The sequence below is a fragment of the Rhipicephalus microplus genome, chromosome 6 (genome assembly GCF_043290135.1).
Source record: "Rhipicephalus microplus isolate Deutch F79 chromosome 6, USDA_Rmic, whole genome shotgun sequence".
NCBI classification, from domain to species: Eukaryota; Metazoa; Arthropoda; class Arachnida; order Ixodida; family Ixodidae; genus Rhipicephalus; species Rhipicephalus microplus.
In genome coordinates this window covers 179445437-179457457 of record NC_134705.1, presented here as the reverse complement: position 1 = coordinate 179457457, position 12021 = coordinate 179445437, and the positions used below count along the sequence as shown (strand labels likewise).

Sequence of the window (12021 nt, the reverse complement as noted above, 5' to 3'; positions counted from 1 at the left end):
ACTCTGAAGACGCTGTCAGTGCCACTTAACTAGCATTTCTGAAAGTGTTACTGACGAGGTTCTCTTTGCGTCTTTACCCACTTTAGATTATTACGCTAAGATGAAGATCGTCATGTCATACGTTAATCATATTCAAAAGCTACATGCTGTTGAGTTGTGCTTTCATTTGATCTGCTTGGTGACGAGGTTACGTTGAACAAATTTGGCAGCGACATTTCTCTGCACTCCTTTGTCCCATCAGCTCCACCCAATTGAGATAGCGCGCCAGCTGACCCTGCTCGAGTTTGATCTGTACCGAGCAGTAAAACCGTCCGAACTGGTGAACGCTGCCTGGACCAAGAAGGACAAGCACAAGACGTCGCCAAATCTCCTCAAGATGATTCATCACTCATCTAACGTAAGAATACGCTCACACCTCATTATAACAAGGTTACATCTGTGACGAAAGTAAGTTTGTTATATCAGGTTTAGTCATAACACTGTATCATCTATTGCCAGAGTTTTTTATTTTATTTTATTTTTTTATTTATTTGTTATAACCGATATTGCAAACCGATAGGTTTGGATGTATCGTTGATTCATGCATACTCGAGGAGTTTGCTCTGAAGAAGGAGTTGGTAAATGTTCATTCTTTTTTTAGTTTGGCAGATTTTCTGCAAATAAACTTTGTTGAATAGTTAGAATAGTCATAGTTTGAGTAGTCAAAAGATTCAACACTTTGTAGCAGTTGCACAAGTTAGCGCAATGTTGTGGGTTCAATCAACGGTAGTACATAGGCAAGAACACCTCTTTTTCGTTGTTTTGATGCGTGTTCATTAACTTTAGGTGGCCAAAATTAAGTCTGGGAGTCTGGCCTTACTTCAGTCATCATTTATTCGATTGACTGGTACACTTGTACAGGGATAATAAAGACACTGGAGCCTTCTGTCAGTGCAGTGTTCTACTTTTTTTTTCTTTCGCTCCGAACTTTTCGAGTGATACTGACTTTTCATTCTTTAAGGGTCGTAACTTTTAACCGTAGTTTAGCCTTGGTTTTGATAGAATTGGGAATTTGAAAATTCGTTATTTTCAATGGGATATTTCGTTTCAAATGGAACAGCGTGCGATAGTTTTGCACATATCCAGGGCCTTTTTTGTGATAGGCAGTGCTTGGAAATGTCGATAATGTAATTAATGGTACCTCAAAAAGATGTCAACCCACGAGCAAGTTGAATAATATGAGCGCTAATCATTTACGTCGTACCACAACAATTGCACTGCCTGAGTTTCCTCTGCTATTATTTATCAGAAACTCGTTGAGCTCGACAGGAAAGGAACACTTGGTCGCGGGAATCACTGTTAGTCGTCCACGCGTGCAGTTTTCCTTTTGGCTGGAGCGGTGCATCGTGGAGACTGAGAACTACGAGGAGCGGCTGGCTGTGGTGTCTCGCATGCTGGAGGTGATGCTGGTGCTGCAGGAGCTCAACAACTTCACAGGCGTCTTTGCCGTCTCCAGTGCCATGTCCAGTGCCTGCGTCCACCGGCTGGAGCACACATTCAACGTGAGTTGGTCGATGACTTGCGTGCAACTCTGCATCGTTTGCTCAAGCAACACGAGTGAAAACCATGGGCAGTACTGGTACTAACTGCACGAATTGTGGTAAGTGCACCGGCAGCGGTGGGCGTTTTACATGCACTGGCAATGTATTGAGGACGGAGCTCTCATCTTGTGTGCACACGTGTTCTTATTTGTGCACTTTGCTTTGTGTTAGAGCAGACACACAAGGTATATCTTGTCATTGTTGTGATTCACACTCAAAAGTTTGTTTACATGCCATTCATTCCAGAAGTGTGGTATATGCCTAGAACAAAATTGGCTGCTAATTGTGGCAGCAATTTGGCAGCACTGGTATGTCCAGTATGTTTTCATTCTTTGTTCGTGCGCTGCTACTGGATAATCAAAAGTGACTAACTAGACCTAAATTGCGGCCCTCGCGAAGAAAAAACTTCCACGGGTCACTTTGCCACGCATAAGTACTCTTGTACTTATGCGTGGCTCGACCCTTGTCTGTTAGACATGCTCTTTCTCTGCTGCCGGTTGCACTTTCGAAACTTCTGTGAATAAAGCTCTGGTGGTCAATTCTACAGGGTTGCCCTAGTGCATTTTGACCTTGTTGCAATCCAAAGTGTGTAAAGCAGCACTTGCCGTGCTTTTGCAGAGTATCAAGTGCAGCCTGAAGAAGGCGCTGGACGAGGCGTTTGACCTGTATTCCGATCACTGCCGCAAGTACCAGGAAAAGCTGCGCTCCATCAACCCACCCTGTGTGCCCTTCCTCGGTGAGGGACTATCTTCTGCAGTAGTTTGTCCATTTTCGGGCTTCTATTACAGTGTTTTTGTGTTACAAATCACATGTAGTCCTTTGTGATTCTTTTCTTGCTTCCCATGTCAATCAATAGGCTTGGGCAGTGTAGAGTACTGTATCTACTCGCATGATAGGCGCACTTTATTTTCCAGAAAATCGGACTCCAAGATCAAGGTGCGCCAACTACGCGGGTAGAATTCCCGAAAATTTCATTTCTGTCTACAGCATAGACTGCTGATAACTTATACATCGCCGAATTCATGAATGTCTGCACTAGAGCCAAAATAACCTGCTTCATAGGCTCCACCAGCGCAAAACGTGTGAAGCATACAGTCTTGCGTGTCCAAAAATCGAGGCATGTGATGTGTTGTGCGCTCAAATTTCCAAAAACCAGCACAGATTCGGGTTGCCAACGAAATGAACCTAAAAAAGAATAAGTATGAAAGAAAGTGCCATCGTGAAAATTCGCCGATTACTTTTCAGGCGATGTAGATTATCAGTATTATCACCACCGAACTTTTGTGCACAGAACGGCACCCATCATTCCATTTCACGGTCGAAGCGGCATCAGAGAACTTGCAATACATGCAGTCAACCAACGCAACAACTCGACTACTCGTCTGTTCATCGTCATGTGCACTTCCACCCTGCTTAAGTGGTTTCTTGCTGGTAACAAGGTGTTGCTAAGCCGCTCCATGGTGGCTTACGAGATGGCGTGCAGCGTAGTTCGAAAGCTAGGCTCGCTCATTGGCCCTGGAGATACGCGCATACGCATGCAACGTCTGGCTCGGCACCGCTCGCATTTCGCGAATTACTTCTATTTTCGGTTTCTCGTAGAAGCGCAAAACTGCGACTGTGAATTCGACAAGTGAATAATACACATTAGCCGACTTGTATACCATGTACAGCTATGGCTTAATTAAGCGGGTAATAAATGTGTTAACCTAAAGGTAAAACGAGTTCTAGATTCTAATTAACTGCATTTAAATAAAACGAAACTGCAGTTTATGCGGGTGTGATTTAACAAGATCTTACTGTATTTTGTTTTGCCTGGTCGGTGACTACATTCAATGTGCGCAAGCCTCGCTGCTGCTGGAGTCTTGTATTCTGTTCGTTGACGCAGGCATGTACCTGACAAACATTCTGCACATTGAGGAAGGCAACCTGGACTTCCTTCCCAACCATGAGGGCCTCATCAATTTCAGCAAGCGCCGAAAGGTGGCGGAGATCACTGGAGAAATCCAGCAGTACCAGAACCAGCCATACTGCCTCACCGTCCAGCCGGAGATACGGGTAAGGCATGCGGTTCTGGACCTCTAGGCTTCCTTCCATGCAATCAGTGCAACTGCAAACCATGCAGGACACTTTGTTTTGAGCCGACAACTTGTTGGGCTGTGCATAAAGACTGCACAGCCCAATGTCTGATAGTGCTTGTTAGCTGTATCATTGACAAGGATGTCTCTTTATCCCTCTTCCCACGTGACAGCAATTCCTGGAGAGCCTGAACCCGCAGGAGGACATGACGGAGAAGGAGTTCACAGACTACCTGTACAGCAAGTCGTTGGAGATTGAGCCCCGCGGCTGCAAGCAGCCACCCAAATTTGTGAGTGCCTCTCATTGCCAACAGCATTGCAAAGCGGCCCATTCTGTAGAAGCTGGGAAGGCTCAACGTACGAAGGACTGGTTTTGTTGGTTGTGCATATTTGGAGAACAGCGGGATAAAAACACAGCACACACAGAAAGGGAACGTAAACGGCGCTGGCTCACAACAATTGCAATCGTTGTGAGTCAGCATTTCTTGCGTTCTCTTTCTGTGTGTGTCGTGTCTTTTTTGCGCTGTTTTCTAGCTGCAAAGGCTGTATCCTTTGCTAGCTAGCAGCGACGCTCTCCAGTTTCACTGTATCCTTGCATAGCTTCAAAATGGAAGTGCAGTTTGTAGTTTTGAAGGGCTGGTCCATTTGCACCTCGAAAGATTAGGGTCACACCGTCTGAATTGAAGTGTCACGTATGTCTTCGTTAGAACGTCACCTCTCTGTTGACCCTGGCTCTGGCCAATGCAATGCTGGGAAAAATAGCGAGAACGGTGAAGTGACACAGCATAAGTTTTCCATTGCTTGGCAATCATTTTGTTGACCTAACTGACTAACGTTTCATCAACCCTACCTATTACGTGGCACGGTCTGGTTCGTTTTAAGGCAGCGGCCTTAGTTGCCTTATCAAATTGGGAAATTGTGCATCATTGCCACCGTACCTTGGCATCTGTGTCAACACGAGTGATGCAAATCGTCACGCAATGACACCACCTTGTGACATTGCAAGTCATCAAAATTCATGTGGTCATCATGGCAACACATAATGCAACACTACATGATGGTGTAACATGGCATCGTCAGTTGGTCATATGTGGGCCAATCAGTGAAGTAGTGCAAAACCAGTTTGGGTGCGGAAAACCTACACCACCTTCGATCTTGGAAGCCATGCGAAACCACATTAGACGCATATAGCTTTTGAAGGGAACAAGAAGGATCGACGGAGGAAAAAAAAAAGAGGCTTTTTTCTTCGAGTTGCATTTGGCGTATGGAACACTACTGAGCTTCTTTTTCTTCTAAGTGTAAACTAGAATATTGACTACCCCTGTAGACATAGCCAAAAACAAGTTCATTGTTCGTGACCTTGAGTGATGCCATCGTAACAGGCCTCTGTTTTCCAGTGCCACTAGTACTAGGTAACAGTGTGGGGTTGGTGGTTTCCTTCACAGCCGCGCAAGTGGCCTGACCTTCCTCTCAAGTCGCCAGGCATCAAGCCGCGGCTGACGCGATCGGCGGGAAGTCACCAGGTGCTGCCCAACTGGGGCGGTGCACCTCCAGCCTCGGAAGGGGAGGACGCCACGCCTCCAACCAGCCCTTCCACTCCCCTGACGCCACCCTACGTCCAGCACAGTGACTCGTGTGTGTTTGCACCGGTCCTGATTGGCGCAGGTGAGTACTTCTAAAGAAGTAATTAAATAAAACAATAATGGTTAGCTGGGGCTCCCATATCATCAATAGTATGAGCGTTCTGTGTCAAAGAAATATAACAGGTTAGGTGTGCAGAAACAGACGCAAAAGAATGCAAATGGGAAACAAAAGCAAAGCACCACGTAAATTTTTCTACATTGAGTCCTTCCTAACTACAGTGGAACCTCCATTATATTCTGCAACGATCTGCATTTTGCGATAAATCGGTTAGTTCCAAGCTACAACCTCCTATAAATACAGTCAACTGCCGATTTTTCGGACTTTCTAGGGAGCGTAAAACCGTCCGAAAATTCGGGCAGTCCGAAAAAATGAATGCAAGCAACAAAAAACGCATTATTTTACTGATAATTTTCAATGCAAGAAAAAAAAACGCACCATTTCGCTAATATTTCTCAATGCAAGCAAAAAACGCACCATTTCATTGATATTTCTCGGATCAAGAGAGTCAAGGTTGAAGTACCAGACTTCGAGAACTCCGCCAAAGCATCAGTGGTGTGGCTCTGAAAAGAGCCGTTTAAAAAAAAAATGCATGCAGCCGACAGCGGGTGCCGTCAGGGCAGCCGGTGTTAGAGCTGCAGCTGCTTGAAAAACTTGTTGATCCTTGTTTGAACGGCGTTCCGCTTGCATGTGATCACATTCGCCTTGATCTGAGCGAGGGTCATGTCATCACTGTACACCGATGACAGCGTCATCAATGCTCGCATCAATTCGGCGGCCGTAGGTGGGCGCAGGTGCTGGTTCCTTTTTTTCGACATCGGAGTCGTCTGAATCCGCCATAACCTGACTATTTCTTCGTCGGTTATCTCTGCGCAGAAGTCTAGCTTATTGTCAGCATCGATGAACCGCTCAAAAGTTATTTCCGGGGGCATGGAAGCACCGGCAGAGTGGAGGTCGATAATATCGTCCATGAGAGGGCACAAGTCAGTCATGCTCTCGCTTTCTTCAGGCAAGTCTGCTGCCTCTGTGTCGAGTACGAAGCCCGCGTGGCGAAAGCAGTTGCGAAGCGTGTTGTGCATTACTGCCTTCCATGCGTTCGCAAGCATTTCGACAGCAGACCGAAGGTCAACGCTGTAGCCTTTCCCGTTTTCCGAGCACAGCACCATGCGGTTGAGTATACGTGAACGGTACAAAAGTTTCAGATTGCGGATAACGCTTTGGCCCATAGGTTGGAGTCGTGTTGGGCAGCATGAATTCCAGCTGGATAGCCTTCAAGTTATTGGTGTGATTATGAGCAGCACAGTTGTCAACAAAGAGCCGAACACGTTTGTTTTGTTGTTCAAACTTCCTGTCCAACCTGCGGACGTAACTCTCTAACAACTGCTGCGTTACCCATGCCATTTTGTTAGCTTCGTATAACACTGGCAGCGTTGCCCCTTTAAAACACCTCGGGCTCTTGGACTTCCCGATTACTAACAAAGGAAGTTACTCGCTGCCAGACATGTTGCTGCCGACAAGAACTGTCAGCCGTTCTTTGCTATGCTTGCCACCATGGCATGCGTCACCAGAAAAAGCGAGTGTTCTTTCCTCAGCAGCTTGTAAAACAAGCCAGTTTCGTCGCAGTTGAAAATGTTGTCAGCTGAGAACTGCTGCAACAAAGACTGGAGTTTTCCACTGCGGTACTGCTCAATAACAGCACTGTCGATGGCGCCGCTTTCGCCACACATCTTCTTGAACTTGAGGTCATTCCGATGCTTAAAGTTTCTTAGCCATCCATCACTGAACTTAAAATTCGTGATGTCCACTCGAAGCGCGAGAGTTTCCGTTTTTTGTTTCAAGATGCAGCCCGAGACTGGCAACCGCTTGGCAATCATTGAATTAAGCCACACGACGAGAGCGTCAAGCTTTGCATGAACACTTTGGCTTGCATTCATCTTTTGGGCACCAGACGGTTTTTCAGCCGCTTCCAAGATGTTGTCTTTGTTGCTCAGGAAATCGGAAACTGTTTGCTTGGAAATGCCGAACTCCTTGCTCACGTCAGCCTGCGATCGGCCACTCTTCACTAACTTAATAATGGCGGCTTTTTTCTCCATCGTTAACCGACTGTACTGTTTTCCGCGCTTCGATGCTATCCGCGAGGACGACGAAGGCGGAGTGGGGGCCATCGCAGGCAAGCGAAATCCTCACGATGTCAACAAAGAAGTTTGCTGACGAGCGTCGAAGCACCTAGGCTTAGCGTTGCAGAGCACACTTCACATGATCGCACAACCACGCACTAGGCTAGCCAAACACCATGTGGGCTGCGCAAACAAAACGGCGCGACGGCAGGCAACGGTGCCTCAGGTACTCTGCAGATGGCGCTGGTAAATATTAAAGATAGCCAGCGTGGCCAGACCAAATCGGTGTGTGACGGTTAGTTCTAGTTCGAAGTGGTGAAACGCTTCGCGAAAGCGCTGCGCGGGAAACCAGAGTGGCACGCACGAGCACAAGCGCTAAAGCGAAAGGAACTTTATTTGCGCCAAAAAATTTCCGGGTGGATAGTTACGATTGTCAGCGAAGCTCCCTTGCACGATAAACACGGCCAGTGTTAGAAATCTCTGAGGCCGTGTGTGTTTCTCCGCTAACGATCGAGTCCAAGCAACAGATGCCGCCACAGTGGACCAGCGCGCTCATTTATGCGATCGTAATCGCGTGTGACGCAGTCGTGGTGGTTTCCACTGGAGGTCGCTGGTACAGTGCAGTCCACTTATAACGATACCACATAACGATATATCGGTTATAACGATGGGTCGACTTAACAGTCTCATTTTATTCATTGGGGCTATGGGGAAAAAAACCATATATAACGATATGTTATCCACCGCATATCGGATACAACGATGAAAAGTTTGCCGTGGACGGCATGTTTCATTCAGAATAATCGTAACCTTTAGATTGATAAGTTCCTCTGAAACGAACTATGCCGAGACAAGACGAAAAGTTAGCGTAGGCGCGTCCCGGCCGTTCAAAAAGCCGAGGAGAGCATCGCGAGTTCGCGCGACGCGCTACAGATGGCGCCAGCTGTGTCACGTTTTGCGCCTCGCCGCGCGACGACCGCGGAGAGGCTGAGAGAATTTAAAAAAACAAATGCGAAAAGCAAAGCGCCGCGCTTTGCGGCTCCCCGCCTTCTACAACGGCAAGCCGGCAAGCTACTCGTAGCTTGCCGAACGAAAGCGGGAAAGAGAGAGAAAATAAAAAAAAAACGAAAAGCAAAGCGGCGACGCGGCATGGGGGCGGGGCCTCGTTGGCATTCCGGCTGTGTACCTCTGGCTGTGCTTTCTTCCTCCCACTGCTCCCACCCCGCCGTCGGTCAGTCTCTCTTCCTCAGCGAACCCGTGATGCGTTCTTCGGAGTAAGAAATAAAGTCTTGTTTTTGACATCCTACTATCTACAATATTTATTAATTGGTGAAAATAGCGAAATGAAGCCTGGAGCTACAAAAGGTACGTCCGGCGACGATTTTTTGGCGGCAGTCCAGATATAACGATCACCGGTTATAACGATCATATTTTTAGGTTTTCTCGATATCGTTATAAGTGGACTGCACTGTAGTTTCCGACCTTCCGTCGCGTCAAAAAGTCCGGAAAATTGGACTCCGGGGGAGTTCGAGCGTCCGAAATTTCAGACTTCCTGATACATTGGTTCCTATGGGGCTCGTGGCGGTGCCGCGAAGATGTCCGAATTATCAGGCATGTCCGAAAATTCGGGTGTCCGAAAAACCGGCAGTTGACTGTAACGTATTAAATAAGCGCAGTTATATGATGCAATTTTACCTTGACCCTGCATCGTATGACGACTCTCCGATGCCTTCCGAGCGAGAAATTGCCTTTAATACCCGAATTTAATGCCCACCAAATATTCACCGGTGTGAAAGAAATACAGCTGAATCCTGATTATACAACTTCCGGGGACCCCGCAAAACCGTCTTATAATCCGGGCATCGTTTAATCGAAACACTAAGATAAAGGCAATGACACTCAGCTTTACCAAAAAAACTGTTACAGCCCACTGTACGACCTTGATCCTCTGCAAGGAAGGTAGATTAAATTAGTCTTGCCAGTGGCCGCTAGTGGCAGCATTACTTAGTTAAAGAAGGTGTGAGCGCATCTTTATTCTCAACTTTCTACTGATAGAGTCCAAAAATTGCCTGCACGTGAAAACGAAACTGAAAACGCATTGCCAAAAGCCCCCCTCTGAGAAATCGGACACAGTGTCAATATTGTCACATACATTAACATCATCTTTAAGCTATAGTATTTAACAGTGCATGAAGGACTAAGACAAGAAAAAAAAAATTCAGGCAAGCGTTGTCTTACAACTGAAGTTTATTTCAAACTGTAGTCAGTGCTTGTCTGTGTTTCTTTATTCTCCTTGTCCTTTCTTGCCCTGTTACATTTTATTCGCTACTCCAACTAAATGCTCACCACCTAGCGGCTGCACCAGGAAACGGCGCTAACAGGGGGAACTTTGAAATGAGATATGTTATCATGTTGTGCACATTGAAAAGCGGCCGCATAGTTCCCCTTTATTTTCACCATGCTGCACACGCGAGCTCGAAAAAGAGAAAGGCGCTGTTCTAAAGTACATCGAAGTGTGCCACAGTGTGTGACATGGCGGTGGAAACATGGCAACGTATCTTTCTATCACTTCCCCAAGGATGAAGACGACGCGCAACGTAAAATGGCACAAATCAGATATTTGCACATTGGAAAAAAGGTGATGCACAATACAGTACTGGTTTGTTCTGATCAATTCGTTCAGGACGACTTAATTCTTCTCGGTGAGTACACCCTCATTTAGCTTGTGTGCGTTCTTATCAATACTCGGCCTTCTCTGAGCACGGAGTATAGTTTCGTTTGTATAAGCAAGCGCTTTAGGAAATTTCTTGCATTACGTTTGGGACTTTATTTTTGGCATATGCTTGTTTTCTCTGAAAGTCGTAGTGCTACCCCCATTTTCAAATTAAGCTGCCGTAATCCCCCCCCTCCAGTATTTTTTATTTTGAATGTGTGCATATACACGCACACAAACGTGCACACAAGAGTCGCTCATGCATATCGTGTATGTATGTTTGTGTATGTATATATATATCATGTCCGTGAATTCGGAGTGTGCGTGCATATATATCTGCTTCGAATATCAATGACTGCCAACATAAACAAGTGAAAGTGAGTGTTTGGAAGCACACGACCGTATTCATTAGAAACTAATGACATGGATCGCAAACAAAAAGAAGCATTCCTATTATGTACAATTGAAACTACGATTTGCCTTATCTCAAGATACGCTGGCCCTGGCATATAGGTCTGTTTTGAAATCAAGTGAACGGCATGCGTATTAAGCTTTTTAAAGGAAAGCGGAACTCTATGGGATGCATGCAATTGGCAGCGCGAGCCGCAGCGTAGTTACCTCAAAACTGTTGAGGCTCATCAATATGGCGGCACTCAGCTCACTGCAACGCTCATGGAGCGCGTGCTAAGTGCGAACAAATTTTGTTTTTTGGGAAGAATTTACTTCTGCTGGAGTGCTTTGAAGGCCCATTTTATTGCATTTCCCGACCGAATTTGGCGTTAGTAATTTGAGAATAGTTGCTCAGAGGTACAAAGGGCCTGAAAATAAGTTTTGTGAAAAATCCATTTTTTGGCCATGTTTGATCGTTCCAAGACTCGCGTCCCCCCTAAAGTTATCCTAGCTGGATCATTCAATTGAGGTTTGCACTTTTTTTTTACAGCTTTGTCTCCTGCAACGACACCGTCCGCACCACCGTCACACCCGCCTCCGCCGCCCCCGCCATCCAATCTGCCACCTCTCTTACCGCCTCCGCCGCTGCCCCCACGAAAGAAGCGAGACTCTTCCACCTCTTCGTGTGACCCCTCATCACCGACAGGGACAGCCTTCTTCGCCGACGTTCCCGACCAGCCCCCACCGCTGCTGCCTCCGCGTGAAGGCCCACCGCTGAGGGACGCATCTCCGCCACCTCCACCGCTTCCGCCGAGACGAGATGGCGGCTGGACCCTGCCCAGGACGCCACCACGCACCATGCCACCTCCGCTGGACCAACACCAGTCACAGCGGGCTCTGTCGCGTCGAAACTCTGCCCACAATGGAGATCTGGCGGCGCTATTGGCGCAGGGGCCGCTATTGCCTCGCAGGGATATCCCGGCCGTCTTGTCCCCTCCTCCCCAGCTCAGGCCACCGCCCTCGAGCACTCCTCAGCTGCCCCCCAAGACACACAGGCAGCCGCAATTGGTGGTCAACCACAATAGCAGGTAGCCCCCGCCATCACCCGGGGGGGGGGACGATAGACGAGCTCTGCTGATCCGTACTTTTTTTGTTCCTGAAAGTGAAGAAGACAATTGGCACGCGAGTCACCCTGACACCGGTTAATTTGAATTAGAACAGGCCGAGCGACTAGAGAGCCGAGCGGCATCGAAAATGATTGCGGCAACGTCGGAAAGCCGGGATCGGAAAGGCCCCACTGTGATGACTACTGCATCTCCAGGTCCCTTCACTCGGGTCACCTGCGACCGAGCATCTATAACGTCGGGGGCCCCGGAAGCAGGCCCACGTGAACGACTTCTGCCGAGACTACGCTCTTACGTGAGAGAGAGACTGTCCTCGTTGAGTTGGCCCACTCTGTCTGGACTACAGCATCGTTTAACGAAGCGGTACCCGAAGCCTTTGAC

The 12021-nt window shown here is 47.4% G+C and overlaps 1 protein-coding gene across 1 annotated transcript in view; it reads left to right on the top strand.

Annotated features, from left to right (window-relative positions):
* Window positions 1-11734, top strand: part of LOC142765707 (son of sevenless homolog 2-like) — a 34517-nt gene extending 22783 nt beyond the window's left edge. Inside the window, exons 17-23 of the mRNA XM_075867161.1 lie at window positions 242-397; window positions 1359-1541; window positions 2199-2316; window positions 3466-3635; window positions 3829-3945; window positions 5101-5320; window positions 11067-11734. Coding sequence (XP_075723276.1) covers window positions 242-397; window positions 1359-1541; window positions 2199-2316; window positions 3466-3635; window positions 3829-3945; window positions 5101-5320; window positions 11067-11608 — 1506 coding nt within the window. The 3' untranslated portion in view covers window positions 11609-11734. The remainder of the gene's footprint in view (window positions 1-241; window positions 398-1358; window positions 1542-2198; window positions 2317-3465; window positions 3636-3828; window positions 3946-5100; window positions 5321-11066) is intronic.
* The last annotated feature ends 287 nt before the right edge of the window (window positions 11735-12021 follow it).